The 25970-nt window shown below is 40.7% G+C and overlaps 2 protein-coding genes across 2 annotated transcripts in view; one reads left to right on the forward strand and one right to left on the reverse strand.

Moving 5' to 3' along the window:
• The window catches only part of LOC138623907 (junctophilin-1-like), a 32399-nt gene extending 14842 nt beyond the window's left edge, over window positions 1–17557 (reverse strand). Inside the window, exons 1-3 of the mRNA XM_069703713.1 lie at window positions 17472–17557; window positions 16852–17351; window positions 13386–14154 (exon numbers count right to left, since the gene is read on the reverse strand). Of these exons, the coding sequence (XP_069559814.1) occupies window positions 13386–14154; window positions 16852–17230 (1148 nt within the window). The 5' untranslated portion in view covers window positions 17231–17351; window positions 17472–17557. The remainder of the gene's footprint in view (window positions 1–13385; window positions 14155–16851; window positions 17352–17471) is intronic.
• Window positions 17558–18572: 1015 nt separating this feature from the next.
• Window positions 18573–22318, forward strand: gdap1 (ganglioside induced differentiation associated protein 1). The gene is made up of 6 exons (XM_069703714.1): window positions 18573–18798; window positions 19451–19643; window positions 20183–20356; window positions 20810–20904; window positions 21621–21735; window positions 21940–22318. The coding sequence occupies exons 1-6, from the start codon at window positions 18640–18642 to the stop codon at window positions 22290–22292; spliced, it is 1089 nt and encodes a 362-aa protein (XP_069559815.1). The 5' UTR covers window positions 18573–18639; the 3' UTR covers window positions 22293–22318.
• Window positions 22319–25970: the final 3652 nt, after the last annotated feature.

Here is a 25970-nt window from a genome sequence, read left to right on the forward strand (position 1 = left end):
TGTGAAAAGTGTTGAGTCAGTTTGGCAGTGAGTGTGGCTGATGCTCTTTCTCTCTATGGAATGTGTATCTGTGTGTGTTGGAGGCGACCTGGAGGAAAAGAAGGGAAAGGGTTCGGAAAGACAGCAGGAAAAGAGAGGGACGACAGTCAGAGAGAGAGAGAGATAGCCCCTCTAAAAACTCTTGGGTATTTAGAACTGCTGAGGTATGCATCTCTGCATCTCTAATTTTACTGTAGGGTTACATTTCAAACCACAGTTCCCATGTGACACGGTGCATCACACATCAAGGATTGTCATACCTCGGTCTCCTTCTCATGAATACAGTATGTGTGTATCTGTATTATGTGTATGTGATTTTGTGTTCTGTGTGTGTGTGTGTGCGTTCCTTAGAGCGTAGGGTCCATCACTCCCCAGGCTATGACCTATTTGAAGAATCTCTCTCACATATGCTGACACAGTTCTGAACCCTGCTCGTCCCCTCCACCCCCTCTTTGCTTCTTCCAATAGATACACCCATCCTCTTTTCCTCATCTTTCTGCTCCTCATCACACTAACCCATTCCCATTCCCCTTCCCCCTCAGTCCAAGCTTGGAAACTGGAATGCTGACTGGTACAGTATATAATAAGACAGAAGATGAGTCTTGACCTTGTCCTTGGCAAACATCGTCTTCTTTTAAAATCCATTACTCTTTAAAAGAGAAAACTACTACTATACAGCAAATGTCATATTGCATTTGTCAAATGATGCTCCTGCGCCAAGTGCACGAAAGGATATTATACATTAACAGAAAAAGCTGTCCTATATCTTGCCAAAACCATCCCCATGTCCAAAGCAGCAGCACAGACAGTCTGCACAAATTAGCACTTAGCTTGCCCTGCACATATGTCTACGCAGGCCTGCTATTGAATTCCCGCCTGGTGCTAATTCAGGATTACTCAAGCATGACTAACACCATTAGTGGTTAGCTAAAACCGACTCTGAAATTATTCAGAATTATTCGTGGGCTGAAGTCTGGCCTCGCATTACCAGGGGCTGCAGCGGTGGGGGACAATAGTTATAGCAAATTAGGTTTCAAGACGGAGAGGGGGAGTGGCTGTTATTAAGAGATAAGATAACTTTAATGCAGACAAGTGAGCTGTGGTGCTGTATAATGGGAATATTAGTGCATGGTCACGTCAAACATACTATTCTACTTGAGGCATTTTATTGCTCAGGACATTCTGGTGGTTTGGCAGCACTGTGTTCAGCCACTTTCTGATTATGTTACTCTACTCAGTAAAGAGTAAAAACATACATACGTGAAATCACTTTCTTTGATTAATGAATTTCATCCTGTCTCATAACTACCTCAGTAAAATATGACACTTCCTGGAAAATAATTTTGAGTGTTTTTCTTCATATTTCACCAAAAGATTGAAAGGTTTATTCATCGTTTCATGCCAGAGTATGCAAACTCACAAAGCACAGTAGCAACATAAAAACACAATGACAGGACAGCATCACTTGAATAAATGGAAAAAGGGCCCGACAATATGAAAAAACATTTGCAAGGGTGACAATGAGCGGGAGGTGGGGATGACTGCGTAATGAATAGATCTGTCAGATTGAAGAAGAAAAGGACATGAGAGAAAAGGAGCAGATGCACGAATTGTATCTGCAGAATCCCAGGATGAAAACTATCAGCTGAAATGAATACATGGTACTGTATGACAAAGTTATCTTAAGTGTATTTAGTTATGTTTAATGAGAAGATCACTACAACTCAAGGAAGCAAATTAGTATAACTTTCGCAAAAAGTTAAACTACACTGATGCTGTTGTTCGTTCAATGTGTTTTTTCTCACTCATTAGTTTCAGTGAAACTTTGTCATTCATTTTTATGGTTAAACCTGTTTTTTTTTTTAATTTTTATTTGGATATAATATAAACTGGCAGCAGGAAATATTTATATTTTGTGTGATTGATTACTGAATATTACTTAAAATTGTATTTTATGTATTCCTGTGATTAATACAATAAACATACAGTATGGATTAAGCTTCAAATTTATGAAAACTAAATATAATATAATTTCATGCTTAGCAGTAATTTTGGATCTATCCCAGTCTGACTTGGGCATCTGTTTTATTTTCTCTCAGCTATTCCATTTATTATTTTTACTCATCATGCAGAGGCTGAACTGCATGGCAGGTAGAGACAGATTGGAAGACTGTTACCAAACACAGACTTCTGGGAACAGGAATGAGTAGAATCAGTTTTGATTAAACAGGAAAAAAAAAAAAAAATCCCCAAACTCTGCTGACATTTTTGGCCCTGGATTACAAACAGACCTAATCTCCCACTGGTGTTCTCTACTCAGGAGATCTGCACCGATCCCTCCACTGAGACCTCCCTAGGATGTCATCCAAAAAAACACATGTAACTCACAGGTATGTGACCGTGTCAGGATTGTAGCGTGTAAATATGTATTCTGCATGTTTCTCACAATACTGTGCATATGTGTATGGACTGACCTACAAAAAAAAGCCATGTAAGAGCGAGTGTTTTTTTGCGGTACATGTTTAGAGCTCTGTTAGGTTGAAGGTCTGTTACACTCTGAGTGCTGATATGAGTCCTTGGGTGTGTTGAGAGAGTGACACAGAATCCCTTCCTGAGATGATCCCTCTGGTTTTGGTGAAGGGCAGTGGCAGGGATTCAGACCTCAGCTCTGTGTTGTGTGTGTCAACACTGCTAGTGAAACATGGCCACAGCTGATACAGCTAATGACATAAAGGGGCGGGAGCGATGGTGGCTAAACCCTTCACGGCAGAAAATCAGCAGTGCAGTGGCGGGGATGTCTTAAAGTTAAGATTTGATTTTATCTGTTACTTTCGGCAGAAAAATTAGGACAAATGAGGGAATAGCCGCTATTAAAGCCAAATCGCCTGTCAGCCAAGCCAACACGGCCTCCTTTAATGGTTTATTATTGTCTGAAGAACATTTTAGAAACTTTTGAAATCTCCAACTACAGACGTGTAGAGACAGACTGAAAAAGAATGGATGGACATATCAATACAGTTTTCTTGTTTGTGATTGTTTAGGCATCTACACTCAGTCAACCTACTGTATATGCTCTTAAACATGAATATTAATTAGCAGTATAAATCTCAGCAAGTACACACATCACAAAATAAATGGGTAGAAGGACAATACAACTTTATGTAGGTATAAAAAAACTTGCAAACAAACACAAAGTATAGTAAGAATAGAACCATTTCCTGTTTTAGATGTAATGATGGTTAACTCTGTAAAGTTTTAGGAAAGACTATCTGCAACTCAGTGATGATGATGATTCACACGAGTTCATGCATATGCACTATTCATATTTATTTACTATACATATTTATTCACATACTGTACAGTCTATTGTTCCTGCAGTATGTATAGAGATTTTAAACAATGATATGGGAGACAGTAGTGGCTGATATACTTAGGTTATGTATTGAAGACAGTTAAAAAAATAATAATAAGGTGTGATCAAATTTATTCACATTAAATGCTATTAAAAAGAGAGAGGTATGGTATTTTCATTCAACATTGTGGATTAATCATTAATCAAAATTGTTGTTAACTCACTTTCTGCTTATTGACTGTTTTAACAGGTCAAAAACAATTCAAATGACTTAAACTGGCATTGGCTCACAACATACTACAGACACAAATACACATAATGCCAGGATTCAAATCAAGACATGAGGTTACACGACTATACAAACAATATATACACATCTATACACATGCAAACACACACATGCAAAAGCTTTTGGTCCCCACCCTAGAAAAACGAGCTACATCTTATGCAAATTACTGTTTGTGAAGCGCACGCACACGCGCACACACACACGCGCACACACACACACACACACACACACACACACACACACACACACACACACACACACACACACACACACACACACACACACACACACACACACACACACACACACACACACTCATCAAATCTGCATAGTTAGAGTTGAAAGGACGTTTACTGAGATGTACCATAATGAGGCCTACAGGGAACCAGAGTGAATAAAGGACATCTATGAGCTGCTCTGCTCTTGCATTATTACATTAGAGGCCCCTCATAGTGGTCTCCGCATGACAAGAGTCAATAAATCTATTGTAAATCACCAACTGGAAACAGACACGTTTCACAAACCTTCAAGGATGAATAAACACCGTGTTAAACTAACAGCGCCTCTTCACTCGGCTACTTTATAACAAAAATCAACAAATGGCTGACACGATCATGACGACGGTGAGGCAGTAACCATGGCAACCACCAGAGACACTCGAGCAGGCTGTCCAACCAGGCATCTGGTCTGTACTATTGAATTTGCAAAAGAATACACACACATTACAGCCTACTGTATTTGGGTACAAACACAATAAAACTACTTTCAAATTTGATAAATATAAACGCACGTTCAGAAAACGTTAAAGTTTCAAGGTTTGTAAAGCAACATGGACACAGAGGAACACACAAACAGCTACTCCGCGGTGTGTCTCATTTAACTACAAGGCTCAACATCCGAAGCTGAACCTGTGCGAGTAAAGGTCACATTGCCTGGCAACCACTTGAGCTTAAGGAATAGTTTTAATTATGGTCTGTGCTCTCTCCTCCAATCTCCTGCCACCATTCACCCCACTGTCTGCACTCACACACACAAACACACACAACCATCAATTTATTTTTCAGTGCAAAGCCATAAGGAGCATTAACGTTAGGTTACATCTGCCCTCAGCAGAAAAATTGGGATGCACGCTTCACGCAGTCTATGTATATGTTATGGAAATTACATGGACTGACTTGGCAATACACGTGCAAGAACAACACTGACGGTGACCAAAAATGTCAGCCATTATGAAAAACATGTATACAATAATGTCTCATAATCAGCAGCTGCAACAGCATTGTGTGATGTGGGTCAAGTTCTGCAACTCTAAAATGATATAATCAAAAGAAAACAATGACACATGTTGACAATGGTAGATGAAATATCCTCACCGCATAGCCAAGTTTACAGATTCCATTTGACATCATCATAAAGGAAATGCATCATAAACACAGCCACAAATGCAGTATGATTTCTACATGTGATTACAACAGAGGTTGCATGCCTCATGAAGAGATTCTGTGTGGAAAAGCAATACTCTGATTCAACAACAGAAGTGATAATTCCATAATCCAATCCGTGAACATCTGGAGGGAAAGCAGCCTAGCTGGCCAATCAGAGTGGCTGGACAGATTTAGTGGGGTACATCAGTATCCAGAGGTTAAAGACACATGGCTGTGGCAGCAGGTAAAAAAAATAAGAAAAAAGAAAAGACAGATTTTAAGAGTTTCTTCAGGCTACGCAACCAGAAAACACAGATTTACAGATGTTTACTGTAACAGTAACGTGTTGCCACCATCCCTTATTTGTACATTATTAAATTTCATTTTAGGTATGCATTACCATTGTTAAATATCTCTTGACTGTAGGTATAAAGTTCTATACTATGAGACAATAAACACAAAACATGTCTATCCTTATCAGCTATACCTATATCTGCTACATTTATACATTTTGGGCTTTAAATTAGGTAAATTACCTTGCTTTGCTTTTAGAAAATGCCAAAATAAATCTGTCACTTTCTGAATTTAATTTTCTGAATTTTTATGTAGAAATTGTATCGTTTTTTCCAATTGACATTACGATAATACATTTGATAATTACAGCCTCTCAACTTCAAATTTGTTTGGTCTCTTTAGTCTGTTATCTGAGTATCTTTGAGGTGTTGACCGACAAACATTTGAAGATGTCACTTTGGGAAATTGTAATTGCCAATTTTGTGCCGTTTTATGAACCGAACAATTGCTAATAGAAAATAATTAAAATATATCAATACCTGCAGTACAGTAGGCAAAAAAAGAAGAAGAACTGTTTAAATAAATAAAACAAAACACAATGAAGGAAACCAGCACTTTCACAGTCAACATGCTGTTTATTTTGTGGAGTTGATAGGTTTATTCTTTAGTGATGGTGATATTGTCCTGTTAATCAGTGCACAGAAGACAACACAATCTATCACTTACACTGTATCAACAGTTTTTAAGGACGTCCTTCTGACACTGAGCTGTAGCACCTTCAACAAAACCCTCAACTCAAATATGATATGTGCAGCAAGATGTTGGAGATGTTCCACCAGTCTGTTGTGGCCAGTGCATTGTACTTCTCCGTAGTCTGCTGGGGGAGCAGCATTGGAGCCGGCGACACCAACAGACTTAACAAAGTGGTTAAGGAGGCCAGATCTATAATTGGCTGCAAACTGGACAGCCTGGAAAAGGTGGAGGAGAGGAGGACGCTGAACAAACACATATATCCATATTGGATAATCCACACCATCCTCTCCACGCACTTTCTCCTACAGAGTTATCCAGCTCCGCTGTCACAAGGACCGATACAGGAGATCATTCCTGCCCACTGCAATAAGACTGTACAATAACTCACCTCTGGCAAAATCCATCACACATTAATAGCACCATTGCACTGTTGTTTGTTTGTTTAATTCGTTGCACTGTTGTTTCGTTTAATTTAATATTATCCTATTTTTATTTGTATATAATGTGCATTTTTACATTTTTGTAATTGTTAAAGACGTACGAATCAATGAATTTTATTTGGATTCACCTCAACAGCCTGACTTTCGGACCATTGATTGTATCTTAGTATACATGTGTTTGAGTAGTAACATACATGCCAATATTAAATGATACAGTTGAAAAGGTGTAAAGAATTATACCGCACTGACATGTGGGATTTTAAGAAGTTGTCACGTCACAGGGAAATCTCAGGAGGAGAGCTCGTTCACATGAAAACACACGCAGGCAAATGTATGGAGAAGCTGCTTACTTACTGAACAGAAACACAGTTTATTTCTGCACATCAGTGTGCCTAATACAAGACTTATCCCACTTGAGTCTCACACTCAATAACTTCTATTACACACACAATTAACACAGAGATGAGAAGATGCACCACAAGACAAAACAAGTGCATCCATTTGTTGTTTAATAATGAAACAAATACAATATGTTGGAAATTCATTGTAAACTAAATCAAAGAAGGACTGTAGAGGAAATGGAGGAGTGGGTAAAACCATCCGTACAAGGAGTACTTTTACATTTTTAATGATTGCAGGTGAACCACTACATGAGTTAACCTCTCTACAGCAGCAATGGACTCCACATGCCCGCCCGGCTGACTCATCCTCGTCTTCCTCGAGAAGCGGCAGAAATATGTGCCATTCTCTGAGAGATTACAAGCCGCAGCCGCACAGTTTTAGCACGTAGGTGAAACCCAATCCTATCGCTACTGCTATCAACACAGCCCAGTGCACCACTCCCATCTACACACAGACATTTCCCACAGTCCTCCACTCATTCCAGAACAATGCCTTCACACACTGTGCCTTATAAGTCAGCAAATTCAGCCCATCCCAGTCTTAATTTATGCATACTGTATATAGTCTTCCTCCACCTCTTGTAAAAATATATCTTCATGGTTCAGGGAAATGGTTCAAACTCCTGTTTCTGGAGGCTGTGGATTGATTTCTGCCCAAAAATATTTTCTTTCTCGCCTTCTAACTGTCTCCCACCAGGGATGGAAAATATTAAGAAGGAAGTGGGAAGTGGAGAGAAAAATAACTAAAAAAGTGTTTCTTATACTTCGAAAGGCCCGTATCTCTCAAACTCTAAACCTCAAGTTCAATTTCACATAACCCTGATGACATCCTCAGGTTTTACTTTTCAGACTTTAAAGAGCTCTCTTCAGAGCCATGTAAAACATTACACAACTGCTCAGTGTGCAAACTGACCTCGATAAATAAAATTGCTTGAATGCCTATTTACTTATTTGTTTATTGATTGTGAAATATATAAATATCAGCCTATAATTACAAGTCAACAAAGACTTGGCCTTCTCTTATATCCGTACTCTAACTGCTTTCATCCACTGACGTCGATGACTTCATATCATGGTAATATGGTGAGGTGCAAGATAAGATTGCATTACACTGCGTAATTTGACTGAACTGAGGGTCATTTGAAAACTGCTCATCTAACTCCTGATGCATGTGCCATTGCATCAGCTTTATTATTTATAGCTCTTTCATACATACAGGGTGTCAATAACTCTGGTCATTAACAATATTGATATATAGGCAACTCTAAGCTTATATGGACAGTTATTTTATATCTGTGAGCATGAACATTTGATTCTGTCAGCAAAATGTGTTTGTGTTGCGTCACACGATCACGTTGTCATAAATATGAGACAGGGGGAGTGGTACATGTTGGGGGATAAATATATTGTATGATGTGGTTTGCTGTACTCTGACTGGTGATTCAGATTGCTGGCAGTCTTTCTCACACTTACAGTCACTGTACCCTCTGTGCCTCATTGCTACTGTACACGTTGTTACTTAATAAAGAAACAGACTTGACATGCTTTGGAGAGGTGAGTGGCTCCACTTCGTTAAAACTCCATAAGAGGCGGCACCAGCACCAAGATCAAAGACAGGCATACACAGACCCAGAAAAAAACCCCTCTGCACCTCTGCTCCTATTTGAAGCAGAAGAAGTCAACGCCGTCGAGGGACAGCCAAGACGGGATCTTAAAATGATGTGCAGAGGGCTTGGATTATTTTCTTCACATGTCAATCTATAACTCTCTCCAAAAAGGGCAGGTGGTGAGTAGCTGAGGTCATCCCACAGCAGGTGATAAACAAACACCCCGGAGCACACATTGGACACATTTTCTCTGTTCTCCTGCCAAACGATAGCCACCTTATCTTATCTCTCACGCCCAAACAGACAGACAGGTTCTCCCATTCCCTTTAAAGCTTTTCCTCCCGTTTATTCCGTACGGAAGCACACATGCACACACACACACACACACACACACACACACACACACACACACACACACACACACACACACACACACACACACACACACACACACACACACACACACACACACACACACACACACACACACACACACACACACATACACACACACTTGGGAAGAGATGATAGTGTGAGTGAGATGGCGGGCTGCTATATCAGTGTTGGGACGGGTATATATTCCTGGCTGCTGCTGATAAGCCAACTGATGCCTTGCCTTATTTAGGCAGTGCTCACTGCTGACACACCAGCAGAGTAGCACACACTGCATGTTCTCTGACTGTATGTGTTTGTTGAGCAGTCTGTGTTAGTGTGTGAGGTGTTCCTGTGCAGGAATAGTTAGGTACTGATTAAGTAAATGCATATAGATAGAAGCGGGTGCGCATGTGTATGAAAGAAAGACAGACAGACAGCCGATCCGAGCTAATTTAGGGCGAAGACAGGGTACACCCTGGACAGATCGCCAGTCCATCACAGGGCCAATTATGTTATGATGTTAATAATAGTTTCTATAGTAAACACTTTTAAATCATTCATTTTTGGTCTACTCCACTCCTGCACAACGTTTTATATCAAATTATCCAATAAAATCCAGAACTGGATCACCAATAAATCCAATTCAAACTCCTATCTATCAGACGTCATGAAAATCTACAGGTAATCCTCATGTGACAGTGCTACAAACAAAACTGTCCCAAAATGACCTCACAGGCAGAGGTAGAAATGTGATGGCGGTAAAAACGTAACATTTTGCTGATTGCTGTGATGAAAAAATAAATATCATATAAATATCTCCCCTGCTTATTAGGTGTTGGTTAACCTTTCACAAAAGCCCACAATGTAATATAACATACAGTGTCGGCCTGCCTGCTTACAGAAGGTTTGTTTTATTCATTTCTTTTAAATCATTGTTGGAACTGTCGAAAACTCATCAAACTAATATTACCGTATTTCTGCACTTTGCAGCTACGGTAAGGTCATTTGAACACTTCTGCTTTTATGAGATAGCATAGGCAGTAAAATTTAGGCTCGGAGCTAATGTCCATTAGAGTATTAAAGGCCATTACAGTAGATTACACAGTGTATACACGGACAAACTGCTGAGTTACCATGATACCTAAACTGCTGATCTGAAACAAAAACAATTGATGGGAGAAGCATCATGACTCGGTGAACTTTTCAGTGGCACAAACAGTCACTTATCTCACTTCACAGGCCTCATACAGAAAAACACAACACAAACACCCACCCACCCACAAACACATGGACACGCCAAGGAGACGTGTGTAGAAGGCCATTTCACATAGATAAGGGGCGGCACAACAACTGTGAATGAGGGACACAGAACTCCACTGCATCACTCTGTATCGATTGGCTGATCAGGAGCATGAGGTCATCAGCTCCACCCCAGAGGCTGATGGGACAGCTCTTCTGTACAGTAATCCACAGGGGAGGGACGGGTGTGTGCTCTCTATGCCCTTTTTATTCTGCTCTTCTTTTATTTCTGTCCACTCCAGACTCTTCGGAAACGTCTTGCTCTGCAAATTCGCCGTATCTGTCAATCTTATCCAATGAACATCTGTCACCTGACTTTTTCATCTCAATTCATTTGACTCTCCATCTCCTCTACTAACGCCATCTCATTTCCCTCTCCTCATTCACTGTGGATGCACTGGGTACGCTCCACATTCAAAAGACAGAGAGTCATGTGACCAGAACTGGATCAATACGAGTGCATCTTTTGCCATGCACTGTACTGTATGATGAGACTTGCATAACGTGCTTACAACAGTCTGCCATTCTGGCTGCTTGCAACACAACCGCACTCATGAAAAGGAAAAAAAAAATAAAAGCATCTTGATTTTAGTAAGGAGGATGGAAGAGCTTGTTTTGAGATTTCCAGCTGCACATGATACAGCGGCATGTACCATCCAGTAATCTGATCACTTACTTCAGCACAGGGCACCTTGTTTCTTGCCATGAGCACATTGTATCAGCTTGAATGCTTTTACTTTGGTTGCTTTAGTGGCATGCAGGAGATCATGTGTTTCCTTTTGAAAATTGTTGCTCTAATGCATAACCAGAAAGCAGATCAAATGGCTCTTTCCTTCAAAACATTATCCACTTTTCTCTTCTCTGAGTAGTTTTAGCTCAACCTCATTGGCCTTCACTGACACAGATGAAGACCCATAATATCATGGGTCTTATCTGTGGAACAAACAGTATGCAGAGCTTTAATACCAAACATGTTAAATCCACCTTATGTAATCTGTATCTTATATCCCTGAAATCTGCAGAATAAAGCATTTTCTCCTTCCACTCACTGCCTGACAGGAGTTATTGTAATAGAAACGAATGTCTTGATATTATGAAAAAGCCTACTATTCAGGGAGTTAAAATACTCATTATATTTTGTGTTTCTAATATTGACCGTGTCAATTTTATTCCATTGGTTAGGATACATTGTGGATTAATCATTTACTCCACAGTATGTTGAAATAATGACACCCTTTATATATTGCCAAGAAACAAAGTAATAATTTAATATTGTTTAGCTGGTCTGAACAGCAGCCAAGAATCATGAAAATATCTCCACAGTAGTGGCTCTAAACATGGCAGTGTCAGTTTGTTGTTCAGTCTGTTGGATGAGCCACCTCTTTGGCTCTGACTGAAACATCTCAACGACAACTGTATTTATTGCCATAAATACCTGCACAGACGTTCATGGTCCCTAGAGGAAGAATCCTACTAACTTTAGTGACCCCCCCCCAACTTTTGTTCTAGTGTCACCAGGAGATTGATATTATTGTTTGTTCGTGAAATGTCTCAAAAACTATTTGATTCATTGCCATGAAATCTAGCAGATATTCATGGTGCCCAGGGGAAGAACCTTACTGACCTAAGTGACCCCCCCCAACTTTTCTTCCATAGTCCCCATTACATTTTTAGATTTGTTTTGGTTGTGAAATGTATCAGCTACTGTATTTGTTTGTCATGAATTTTGTTTATGATATTCATGGTGCCCAAAGGAAGTATCTGATGGGGTCAAAGCAGGTCAGAGACTTCACTTAACCTGAGAAATGTCTCTTTGCTCGATTGTTGGCACAAAATATTACACAATCATTCATGGATCCTGGACAAGGAATCGTAGCAACTACTTAACAACTATTAGAGATTTCATTGCCATGAAATCTGGTAGAAACTGATGTTAATGGATGAATTGTGATGACTTTGGTAATCCTTAAACATTTTATATACATCAGGTCAAAACTTTACTTGTGCAAGGATTTACGAACAAATACCGGAATTTTGTATTTTCCATTGTGTTTAGTGCTCATTAGAAAATAGTGTCATTTTAACATGACTATATAAACCATAGAAAAGCAAAAACAAGGAGAAGCTGTGCTCAGTAAGATAAAAGACTAATTGAGCTGATAATTGATCCATTAAGATAAAATTCAGAGGTTGGTTGATTTTGTCTCTTTTAATTATTTGACTGACAACTATAGAACTCACAGTGTTTGTGTGTGAGCATGAGTGTCACACACATATCTTTGCTTTTGACTTTTATAAATGCTCGTTGATGTGCTTTCATACATGCAAACTCTTGTGTACCTCTTGAGCGACAGAGAAAAAATAAAAACATGCATGAATGCGTAGAGACCTTTTCACAGCTTGTACACATCCACTCAGTCTTCAGTCTAATAATTCCCTGATGCAATGAAACTAGAGGATGTCAAAGCGATGCTGCATACCCTGAACTGTGTCCCAGTAGGAGGGACGCATTAAATGAAAAGGTCACGTCTCATCCACCTGTTAAAGAGCAGATGCCACATCAGAGCAAAACTTGGCAGGGGGGGGCAGGTATCGTTATTGGGCACACAAGATGCACTTGGCATTGGCGCAGGTATGGCCATACAGCTCACGTGATACAACGCAGACACACACACACACACACACACACACACACACACACACACACACACACACACACACACACACACACACACACACACACACACACACACACACACACACACACACACACACACACACACACAAGATGCCTGAACCCTCTCCCTGGGAATGAAAGACATGGGCAGAGAATAGAAACAGAACCTTTTCCAGGGATGATCACACTGGCAACACAAAAGCCTTGACTGTCGATGATGTATAAAGGTCGGAGCTGTTGTCATGGGACTTCACTTACACAAGACTGGCCCTTCAATCAGACCAGGAGATATTTGTCAAACAGGCCACTGCTGTGACTCTTCAACAGTGAAAATAAACCCCTGAGGATGTTCGCCCTTTCTTTTTGTGTGTTTACACAGTATACACCCACATGCACATACAGGAGCATGAATGAACACACGCACAAACACATTACCTGGAAGCTGCTATTTCCACTTTACTCCTTGCAATGGCTGCAGCCCTCTGTGCCCCCTCCACAGCCCGATCTACCTTCTCTTTGGTTTTGGGGTTCTTAAGAGGAATCAACTGCTTTCGTATTCCACGCACCAGCACATTATTTTTGTACTTCCCTTCTTCTTTGGTGCCATCTGGGAAAACCGTGCACCCGTAACCATGGCGCTTGTTGTTAAGCCATTCCCCTTCATATTTCATCCCGTTGGATCTCTCTGAAACACCAAATCCATTGCGCTTGTCATTCTTCCACTCGCCCATGTAGGTCTCAGTCGTGGTGGCATCCACATGGTCCTCCAGAGGTAGGTCTTCATCTGGCAGCTCGCCGTCACCGATGGATATAGTAGAATTGGCATCACTGGAACTGATGCGGCTCATGGTGGCATCACTTCTCGCAGAACTGCGCTTGCTGGAGATTGAGGTCCGAGAGTCAGACTTGCGCAGCTGTCGGAGGCTACCAAAGAGGGAGCCCCGGCGGAACAGGCCCTTCTTCTTGCCAGTGACAACCTCGCTGTCTGAGTGGAAGTTAAGGACAAAGCCACCGCGGCTGCCTGTTGGTGTGTCTGCAGGGGAGGACAGGTCCTGGAGCACTGCACCGTTGCTCTGCTCGGAGCGCAGGGAGGCCATTGACGTACGAAGCGGGGAGCGGATGACGGTGGCCATGCCATAGGGAACACTCTGACGCACACCGTAGCCATGCCGCATCCCACCCATCCACTGGCCTTGATAGGTACCTGAGGAACAGGTGGATATGGATCAGTGAGTTTCAATAGTCACAATTACTGCATACATCCAATCCTGTAAAGCAGTGGTTCCCAAACGTTTTGCTTAATGATCCTTTTAAAAGAAGCATTTCTACTTGTGACATGTTGCACATGTCAATAATCTGTGAGCAATTCCACCAAAAATATAATTATTCTTCTCAAATGGTGTATTGTATTGTACTGAGATAAAAGTCTGGAACAGACATAAATCATCCTGTGACCCACTGGAGGGGTTTGTAAACTACATTATATAGTCTGAAATACTGCAATACAACATGGGAAATCTTATACCAATGCAAATATAAATAGGGATATATCAGCAGCTGACATTTATTTGACAGTGTTCCACATGTAAATTGTTGAATATGCATTTTTCCACAGTTTTCCATAATTTGAAAAAGCCATGCTTTACTAGGTTAAAATGTGCAGTATTTACATAAAAGAATACAAAGTGGCATGACTTTAAAACAACAACATAGACATCAAAAGCCATAAACAGCAGAATTCCTTCAAAAAAAACTCATGGCATTACATATTTATAGTTAACGGATTTGGAAATGTTCAGGATCATCAGACAGGATTAGATAGCACTATTTGGGCAAACTAAAGTGGTCCCTCACTTTCTGCAAAAGATTCTCTGTTACCCATCAGTTCCATGATAAGATTATCTAAATCGAGTGAAACATTAAAAAAAAACTAGAAAATATCAAGACTGATTGCTACAAAATAAACCCGTTTACACGGTATAGTTGTGAAAAGTAGTGCTTGCACCAACATTGATGACGATCTGATTTTACAGTATGCATGTGTGAAAGCTTATCTTGTTTTCCAAAAGTCATACCAGGCTAACATTTTCCCACAGTGAGTTTGAACTTATTCTGACACTTACTTATGGTCTGTTTCCTCTGTTGCATACCTTGCATTTTGTTGGCCAGATATTCTTTCTATCAGCACTAAGCCCTTAAAACAGCATTACATATGGGAACAGAGAAGCCTTGCTGTAGGGGTGCAGAATATATCGGCTAATGAAATGTTTCTCTCCTTGCACTCAGATGTGGGATTGTGGGCATAGCTAACTGAATCGCAGAGATTTGATTAAGGTACTGATACTGAGGATCTCTGGGGATGAATGTGAATCACTTAGCTAGGAGCCTATTTTCAGGCAACCACTAACTCCCCCACTGACAGTAGGCGCATTCACCACCATCCGTTGGTCTGTGACGACAGGGAATTGCTATGAGTCACATAATGAGAAGAATACTTCATTAATCCCATTTGGTGCTGCTGAGCCCAATCACCATGTGCTGGCCTACTGTAGCTTCTTCAAAGCATTAATTACAATCCTGGTCCTGATTTTAATTATAATAAGATGAAGAAAGGCTTGTAAACCCATTGCTCAAATCTCATTTACCAATACAATTAAATAAGCCATAATGGTCAGATTCGAACAGAAAATGATACACTAGCTTGGGCTGGAATTTAGATGGATAAACAGTGTGAGATTAACAGGCTGGCTCTGCGCTGCAGTTCAATTTGGTGACCCTGCAGATCAAGTCATCAGGATGTTACAGGGTCAGACGGCCAGATGTTCTGTAGATCCTCTAGGATCAGCTGATTTCCCAAGCCTAGCAATCTGTAACCATCATATGTGAGGCATTTATTCTGCACCATAAGGCCTCTCTCAGTGGAGATGATGCTCACAAATCACCCAAAAGACTCGGATGTTTTATAACAAGAAAAGAGTGTCGTAACACACATCAGGCCCACTGGTTTCCTGGGATCTTGTCTCCCTGATGTCTCCCTGTATCTGACAGGTCTTTACATAAACACAATCTGTGAACACACCAACGATTACTCAGATCAAAGCTCGGGGAGGGGTCTCACTGTCACTGTCCTCTCACTATCAGCTATTTTGTGTGTGACTCAACATAGCTGAATGTGTAGATGATAGATCAATTTGTGTGTATTTTCAGCTCTCTAGAAAATGTCTGCAATGGGTTATAGGGACAATGAAAATCCACTTGTTTCCACAACACATTCACCTGCTGTGTGTTATCCAGACACTTGCAGAATGACTTAACGGGTACCAAAATTATCACCTTCTCATGTATTAATAAACAGGTTGTATTTCCTTTAAAGCAGTGGTATGTGCACTCTTCAAGAGATGTGCTTCATGCTTTAAATGTTCAAATTTGAAAATGACAGAGAAGTAGATGCTAGTGTGGCTATAATTGGATTCAAATGTACTGATTTGCTGTGATTTTAAAAACTCCTTCACCAGGAGGCTTGGTGCCACAGAGGAGGAGTCACTCTCCTCCCACTGACATATGAGGAGCAACCGGTAGTTGCCAAATCAGATGCGTCTTGGAATAAAAGAGGGACCATGGTATCCAAACAACGGTAAAAAAAAAAAAAAAAAAAAAAAAAAAAAGAAGTCAGTTTTGGGGGGTGAATGATGCTGTGCCTGACCACAATGCGCAGTGCGCAATCTCAGTTTGAACTCTTATATCAGATGAAGATTCTGGCACAGAAGTATTACCATTAGCCTTCCTCAGTTTCAGTCTGAGCATCCTACACACAAGCTACATAACACATCAGTTGCACCAGTTAAAGCGACACACACGTTAAACAAGCGCTGTGACATGTTCATAAAACCTGGTTTCTTACCACCGTCGCCATAGGTTTCGATCCCATATCCATCCTGCAGCCCGTTGCTCCAGGTACCGTCGTATCTAGCAGGTGTGTTGTGGCTTTGCCGGACGCCGTACCGACCCTTAAAACCATGACTCCACTCTCCTCGGTACATCCACTTTCCTTTATTCTCCACACCGAGCCCATGCCGCTTCCCCTGGGACCAGTAGCCCTTGTAGGTATTCCCGCTGGGCCAGGTGTACACCCCTACTATCTCAAAGCCGTGCGACCAGGACCCGGCGTACTCGCCCTGGCCCTTGGGTCCGGTGCAGATGCCGTGTCCGTGGGCTTTGCCATCCTCCCACCCCCCGCAGTAAGTGCCGCCGTCGTCGAAGTCAAACCTTCCGCCCGTCATTCAGATAAAGACTGGAAATAAAGCAGATCGAGCGCTGCTGCAGACTCAGGCGTCTCCAGGACCGAGGTTGGGGGATCCAGGACCGGTGGTGTGATGAAAAGATGAGCCAACAAGATGATGACTAGAGGAGCAAAAAATAGGAGGGTGAGGACAGTGGACTGGTACTTCAAGGCACCAACATGTAATGCAAAAGGCATGCGTAATGGGAAGTGTAAAGGTATGAATGGTGGGCGTCATTTACCGGAGGCGCACGCCGGATTCTCCGTTGAGTGTTGTTAGTCTCCCCCCTCTCACCCACTGATCACAGAGGGAGAGAGAGGTATCGAGACCCTGCTGAAGAAAGGCACTGGGCCAATCGCAACGTCACGCCACAGGGACCTCCCACTCTCCTCTACCCCCCCCCCTCCTCCAGTGAAGAGCCTGGCCGCCTCAGCCCCGCCAAAATAAGGCACCACATACGCCAATCTGTACATTTAAAAGACGCGCCTCGTTTGACATAGGTGTAAATATCAACAGTAGCAACAATATCCCCCCAAATCTGTCTGTGATTATCAATGGTGAGTTTGTATTTTGTTATTCTTATCATCCATATTACATAATACTATGGCCTATATTTTGGAGGGATCAAAGCCATTTATGACAGCTAAATCATTCAGTTTTCGTTTACAACGTGCATATAAGTGTTTTAGTTCAAATGCCCGCGTAGGTCTTGAAATTACCAAGAAAAATTAAGAAGTGCATGAAAAAAGTCTTATTACAATAATACTTTTATTAATGCCTCATTTAGATGAACATGAAATAAAAGTTCCCACAGTTTAATTGGTTTCAATTGAATTTGCACCACCTTACGTGATAGTGACCTTTTTGTGACCACTTTCTGTATTGGGGCTGTCAATATAGCTTGAGTGGACCAACGTCAGCCTCAGTGTTAAAGAAATGGATAAGAGCGACCTCTGCTGTACAAATGCATTTACTGTATAGTCAGTAACGACGTAAGATACTGAAACCAACGTAGTATGTAGTATTTCTGGTCGTTATTTATAACTTTGTAAATTATCGTACTTGAATTTTAAACTACATACTCAGCAATAATGTATATATCTAGTAAAGGTAAGCTAGAATAATAATTTGAATGAATCATGGGTAAAATATTTACACTACCAGACGTACCAACAACAACAAAAACAGCAGAAGTGGACGACGAGGGAAAAAGGAAAACTTAAACAATAACCGCGAGAATGTACTCATATTGCAAAAATAAATATATATTTTCTAAAATGAATAGGTAAATCTTTCAGCATAAAATTAAATCATTTAACTTTCCACTCCGAGCCAGCAGGGGGGAGTATTTCCTCGGCTGTGACGAGGTGCGCTGCCCTCACTTGTCCCCTAACAGACTAACAGATAAAATGGCGTCGGAAAAGAGCTCTGAATGCCAAGAAGAGGGAGCAGCTCTTCTGGAGGCCGACTCAGAACAAGATGCTCCTCAGCAATGTGGCACAGTTGCAAAACGGGACGAAGCCAAATTAACACTTTATCATTGGACGCAGTCTCTCAACTCCCAAAAGGTGAGGAAGTGTCGTTTAGACGTTTCAGCACCACAATACAGTGGACAGCTCCCCACCAGCGTATTAATTACAAAACATGTCTGTGGATGTTTGTTTAGCTTTATATAACACCTTCATCCTTGATAGTTGAATTAATAAAACCGATGTACAGCACATCATGTTCACGATATTTATCAAGGGAAGACAGCAGTTTGTTTACCTTCCACGCTTGCAGTTTTTAGAAGGGTATCAGCATTTCAGCACCACAGCTCAGAGGATAATTTAAATGCCTCTGGTGTCATTAAACTTCTCTGGGATACAATAGCTTTCAGACAGCTTATTACTACTGGACATTGCTATTACTTCTCCTGGTAAAATCTGGGTCTCCTTTTTAAAACCCACTAACAATACAGTCCACATTTCATTCCAAAGCTGTATAATCTTTCCTGTTTGTAATTTCTTTGCTGTGATGTTTACATTGAAGCAGCACCATAAACACATTACAAATCCCAGAGAATATATATTTCATGGCAGAGGCCAACAGCATTGCTGTGTAATTATTTATTTAAAAATTCAAGAGGGAGAAAAGGGAAATCAACAATAGACTATTTATATTGTATTTATATTGATTTTACTGGTGTAAGTACTGACAGAGACAGTTGTTGCTTATCAGGTGCGTCTGGCCATAGCAGAGAAAGGTTTGCACTGTGTGGAGAATGATGTGAGCCTACCGCTTAGTGAGCACAACGAGCCATGGTTCATGCGTCTGAATCCTACCGGCGAGGTGCCAGTCCTAGTCCACAATGACGACGTCATCTGTGACCCAACACAGATCATGGACTACCTGGAGCAGAACTTCAATGATGGTGAGACTAAATGAAATGGATGTCGGTCTTTAACAGACCTGCAGGCCAAAGCTCTTATTTACAACAGCATAAATAATACACCACAGCACGAGGTCAGCTCTTTATTTACCCATTTTACTGTTTACTTTAGTTCATTTTTGTGCGTTTTCTTTTTTGTTGCAATTTTTCTTTGTATTGCACATATGTTCATTTTTCAATAATTTCATTTGTTTTAAATTTTCTCTTGATTTGCACTGATTCATAATAGCTATGTTCTAAGGGTCTGCATCCAATCGACTTAAAAGGAGGGGAAATCTGGTAAGCACAGAGCTGTTTCAGCTCATACCTGAAATGTTGAAATATTAATATATAACTTGTCCTTATGTGTTCTCCTCAAGTCATGTGTGTAGTGTACAATCACATGTTGTATTAACTGGACGCTCTATTGTCCGTGGTAGAAATCAGCACTTTTTGTTAAGTTTTGAGAGATCAAAACTATAAAAAAGAAAAGCAGCAAATCACACCGCTGTCTTGTCTTTTCATGACTTGTGTGTCTCCAGATGGCACTCTAAAGCTGGTGCCAGAAGAGGGCAGCACGTACTATCACCGAGTGCAGCACTACAGAGAGCTGCTGGACTCACTACAGATGGATGCCTACACCCACGGCTGCATCCTCCACCCTGAGATCACTGTGGACTCCCACATACCGGCATATGCTGCCACATGCATACGAAGTAAGGCCTCTTGAAATAAATAGCAGTATAAGTTTGTGCTCCTACATCAATGTACTTTACGTCACAGTTTCCATTCAGTTGAACTGAATGTCGCGGAGGTTGTGCTGACTTTTCTGAGTGACACGGATACTGCTGCTTATCTTAAACCCTATCTTACTTTTTAAAATTATCTATTTAAAATCAGGTGGAGGGAGTACATTGAAATTACTGTCTGTGTAACTTTACTTTGACGGGCAATGGGACCCTTTTTTGTAATTTGGTTGTAAACCTCTGAATCTTGCCACCATATTGTATTACTTTATGTTAATATGAGATTGTTTAGAACAGACAAGCTGATTAGTACTATTATAATAGACTGCATTTATTCATTTGACAGTGACGTTTGGTTGTACGAACATCCACTGTGTGCCTCAGCCTTTCTAACATGCGTCTTTGTTTTTGTTTTTGTGACAGCACAGATTGGAAACACACAGTCCGAGCTGAAGAAACTGGCAGAGCAAAACCCAGAGCTTAAAGATGCTTATGTAGCAAAACAGAGGCGCTTGAAAGTAAGTCATTCAAGTTAGCAGAGTGCCAAAAATGTTGGTATTTACATTTGAGGTTGTAACCTCCAAAACCCATGCTGCCCCACTGCTACGCTGCTGCTGCATTAATATCAAAATAGTTTGGTAACTTCTGGCACTTAGAGGGCCCTGTGGCTCTTAGAGTCATAGAGAGGCACATGCTGTAGTCAAAATTCCCTTCTTGTTCACGCATTCACTAACCCCTCCATAAAATACACTCAATAGTAATCAACACAAGGAGCAAAATGGAGGGGCAATCCAAAAGGCCAGCAACCTGGGAAGTACAACACAATCTGGCTAATGAGAAGTGGTGAACTATAAGTACAGTGTATACACACTGAGGGGGAGATGAGCTTAGTGGTAAGGGGTGGACTGATAGGCGAACTGGAGACTGGGCACACAGAGAGACAATGGTGACCTCTGGTGGGTGGTAGGAGTGAAACAGAAAATGAAAAACTAAAAGGCAGAATCATAACATGAAGTTTATTTTCTGAATCAAACTACAGCTGAAGGTAAACATTTTATTTGTAGATCTGTAATGGGTGTTATGTAGGGTTTGATAGCAATGACTTTTGGTACTAAATAATTGGTCCAAAAGGGTATAAAATTAAGGTAATACAACTATGTGTTTTAAAAACTGTCTTTTAGATGACAATCACAATGTTTAATAGTAACTGTGCCTGATGCAAATGTTTTTGCAGTCTAAGTTGTTTGACCATGATAACATGAAGTACCTGAAGAAGCTTCTGGATGAACTTGAAAGTGTGATGGATCAAGTGGAGACAGAGCTACAGAGGAGGGTGGAGGAAACCCCAGGTAACAGCTTGTCACATAGCAACCACTGTACTGCTAACAGATACAATAAAATAAATAGCACATCATCTTCAGTCAGCCTACAAGGTGCCAGTGGTGACTCATCCTAATCAGTCAAACATGTTTACTCCAGTATCAGTTTGAATATCATGTTATCTTCCATTCTTACACCCTCATGTTTCCCACTCTATTCTCCTCCACTTGTAGAAGAAGGGAGCCAGTCCTGGCTGTGTGGCGACTTCTTCAGCATGGCCGATGTCTCCTTGGCAGTCATCTTACACCGCCTAAAGTTCCTCGGCCTCTCCCGGCGCTACTGGGGCAACGGTAACCGCGTCAACGTGGAGACATACTATGAGCGTGTGGTGGAGCGCCCAGCCTTCAGGAGAGTGCTGGGCCACGTCAACAACATCCTGATCTCTGCTGTCCTTCCTGTGGCCTTTCGCGTTGCTAGGAAGAATGCGCCAGTTATTGTCGGTACCACGCTGTTGATAGGCATTCTGGGAGGAGCTACTTACCTCGCTTTTCTGTACATGAAGAAGAGGCTGACTGCCTTCAGCTGAGGGAGACCGAGGTGGTTTGGGACCGTCTAAAGTCAAAATACATATTATATGATCAATTAAAAAACAGTATTAATATTGAATTATAATAAACCTTAAATGCTTTCTGTGTTGCTGGTTGCACAAAATGCACTTTTAGCCATCTTAATACAGTTTGTCAGTGCTTCGTTGTATGCAAAAGGATTGACTTGAAGGATCATACTGGTGTTTCTGCATTTTTTTTGTATCATCATCAATCACATATATTCTATCTGGTGAGTCATCATCTAAATAGCACTTAGTTCAGAGGAAATGCTTTTATAAGATGTCTGGCAAGTAAACAAACATGTCTTTTGGCAACATTATTGGCCTGAAATACTGTCAGATAATGAAACTATGATTGCTTTTTGCATTGAAAAGGCTATGAAAGTTGTTCTTGGAACCTAAATGGGCAGATTGTTTTTTCCAGTCCTTGTTGCTGACCATTAATGTCCAATTCCTCGCTGGCAAACTTCAAAATAAAAGAATCTGGACCATCCAATCACAAGATATCACTGACATGAATATAAAGAAATATTTATACTGTACTGAAAGTAATGGAAATAACTGCTGTCTGGAAGAATGTGACATGATATTTATGAATCCAATATAAAAGGTCTACTTGACATATGGACTAAAATGTGCAAAAACACCACTATGATCAATCAAGGCATCTTTATGTGTACTTAGATTGTTTCTGAGAGCCTCTTTTGTTTGGCCAAATGTGTGCTTTTCATTTGTTGTTCCATTTATGTCAATATTTGCATGTTGGGAAATTAAAAACTTTGAAGTGCACAGTCTGCTTTCCGTGGACAAGTTCAGCAACACTGAATATCCTGATCTGCCCTGCAGTTGTGCAATGTTTGATAGATAGATTCACTATGTAACTGCAGTTGAATGAATCCTTTTACAATCTAATTTACATATGCAGACCATCATGTCCAACATATGTCTGAAATTAAACTGCTCCCAAACAAAGTCCACTGTTTCCTCTCATTCAAATGTAATTGAGAATGGCATCAAAAATTCAAAACCCAGCATCATTTAACAAGCTATTACATAGTACACAGGTTTTAAAAACGATTCAGTAGAAAAAACACCCAAAAACCACTCACATTTCCCAGTGAGTCAACATCTATAGTAATCTGTTTGTGCAGTCAAAACCTCCAGGCCAACACAGACATTTAACATATGCTCAACTTTGATTTAAACTCCTCACGTGAGCTCAGTCGCACATAAAACAGACACATGCGAGGCCTTTCAGCAAAGTCTGGCTCTTGTTTTCAGCGTCCAGGGGGGCTGGGTAATGTAGCTGTCAAAGAAATGCCTCACACGTGTTAAAGCCACATGAGTTGAGATGTCAAAAGAACATAAGCTCATACTGGTGTGCGAGCTTCGGAAAAATCATACTCCTGCAAATAGCAACCAAAATGACATCAGTTCTGTTGTGGAGTTATATCACATGGGTGTCACTTTGAGGGACAAGGGCCAAAGTCATAAATAAAGTTTAAGTAAATAAATTCTACTGCACTGATTCTACTGTAGGAAAGTCAGTGACCTATATTTCAAATATATTTGTGCCATCGCAAAATTACCTTATTAGCCATTGTGCAACTTCATTACAGAGACACTATCAAAAGAGCACTTTGCATGACACAATATACTATTATATCAATAATTTAAATGCGACCAGATAAGGATATATTGTTAGACTTCATCCAAGAGCTTCAATTATTATTGACATGATACAATAGGTCATCAACGAAGAGAAATCAAAAACCTGCTACTGCAATCAAATAGAAGCTTGAAAATGCATTATTCTCGCTTGTTTATTAGAAAGAAGCAAACATGCATATTCTCCACTAGAGGACAGTGTTTCCCTAAACAACTCTCATTTCTGTAAGACTTATGACAGAATAAGATTTACCCTATAATTCACAGGGAAGTGGGACATGCTCAGTAAACTTCTGCATGTTCCAAATATCTTATATTTTCAGAAAACTACTGTTTATAACATGTAGGTTGTTATTGATGCCATTTAGGCAGTGCTTTGGATAAATGCACTTTTGGGAGGACTTCTATATATTGGAGCAATATTACAGCCAAGGGTCTTCTCAATTCATAACAATGGTGACTGTTTTCTTTGTTGCGGAGTCATTACAATCTATCATTTGAATGAGCAGTCAGTTTATGATCGTATCATTTAACAGTCCTGAACACCTCGGCCAGACACCTACAACAAAAAATTTGGATTGCTCCAAACACTGTGAGATGTTTAAATGAGCTGGGTTTGATGAATTAGCACATAAATTTAAAAGACATGTTTCCAATATTTAGAAAAATGCTCACTTCCTTGGCTTTTGGTAAAATGTTGATCACAGGCCTAACCTTTCCTGCCAAAACCATAACTGCAAGACAAAAGATCTGTTTCCTCATTGAGGCTGAACTATCAATCATCTTTTAAATTTAAGGAAAGTTGATGAATGTTGGAATTTTGACATCCCCAAATTGCAGGGTGCAGAATTTAAATTGGCTAGTGACCTGAAAAAACAAGTATTTTTGGGGCCAGATTACCAAAACGATTGTGACTGGAGGTGATGCTAATGATTCTACTTTGAGTAGAATATGACAGAATATAAAAAGTGTGGCTGACCAAATCGACTAACAAAAACAATTATAGTGACCATACAAAAATCTTCACATTTGGCAGAATTTAAGTAAAACAAGTCGACATTATATTGTGATTTTACCAGTGAATTATGGCATCTGTGCTCACGCTGTTGTTTTAGGGAAGCAGTACCATGAGAGGATTGAGAGGGAGGGTTAAAGAGGCTTCCAATGTTTGTAAGGAGTATCATCTAAACACAAAAATGTTTCTAAGTGTTCTCAATGGCCACAATTAAAGCTGAATCACAGGGAGGGATGAAAGGTCAACTGAATATCAATGCACTCTTTGGGACAGTTGTGCCTTGAAGGCAGCCGCTTCCATTACTTTTGCTGTATACTCCTCCTCCATGCTTTCCCACCTCGGTGCACCAGGCCAACCACAAAGAACATTACAGAAGTGGTCAGACACACCATCTTCATTTCAAACAAACAAGCACCTCGTTTGAAGCACACTGATGCCGTTGATGTTCTTAGGCCCTCTTCATGACTAGACGTGTGTTAGGTGGGGGATTGGATGGGGCAGGCTTTGGCAGGTGTGTAAGCTTTCACAGACCCCCAGAAGTTGCCCGTCTGTATCTGTCTTACGCAGCTAGGTCGAAGCAGTGTCAGAGGTTCTGCGACGCGTTAAAAATGAGACACCACGCTGTGGCTGACGTCCTCGATGATGTGGCATTAGATTTTCTTCCAAAGCCTCTGTTATGGCGCACCATGTATGCCAGCTGGTAGATTATTTGTATTCCCATTTAGAGCATCTTTAAACCTCATTGGTGTTTGGAGATGGTGACTGGCATCAGCTCAGACCACTAAAACAGGGCTGTATGCAGTCTCTTTGCTTCCATTTAAATAAACAAAATCAACTGCGTCTCAAGGCATCACCAACTCCCTCCTTCCTTCCATGAACTCACTTTACTCTGAACACAGCACATCTCTTTTTGCTTTTCCCTTTAGAAAGTGTCTTCGTCAGACGTGCTGGGTGGGGTAATGCAGATGTCTGTT

The sequence above is a fragment of the Brachyistius frenatus genome, unplaced genomic scaffold, assembly GCF_029030835.1.
Source record: "Brachyistius frenatus isolate BFR_SWC_R1_liver_20210118 unplaced genomic scaffold, ASM2903083v1 Contig_47, whole genome shotgun sequence".
NCBI lineage: Eukaryota > Metazoa > Chordata > Actinopteri > Embiotocidae > Brachyistius > Brachyistius frenatus.

What these genes read in the sequence shown, in the direction of transcription:
- gdap1 (XM_069703714.1), top strand. Translation starts at nt 18,640, where the DNA reads ATGGCGTCGGAAAAGAGCTCTGAATGCCAAGAAGAGGGAGCAGCTCTT. An exon ending in TGCTGCCACATGCATACGAA is followed by an intron (nt 20,357 to 20,809) that starts GTAAGGCCTCTT and finishes TTTTTGTGACAG; the next exon opens with CACAGATTGGAAACACACAG. An exon ending in GAGGGTGGAGGAAACCCCAG is followed by an intron (nt 21,736 to 21,939) that starts GTAACAGCTTGT and finishes CTCCACTTGTAG; the next exon opens with AAGAAGGGAGCCAGTCCTGG.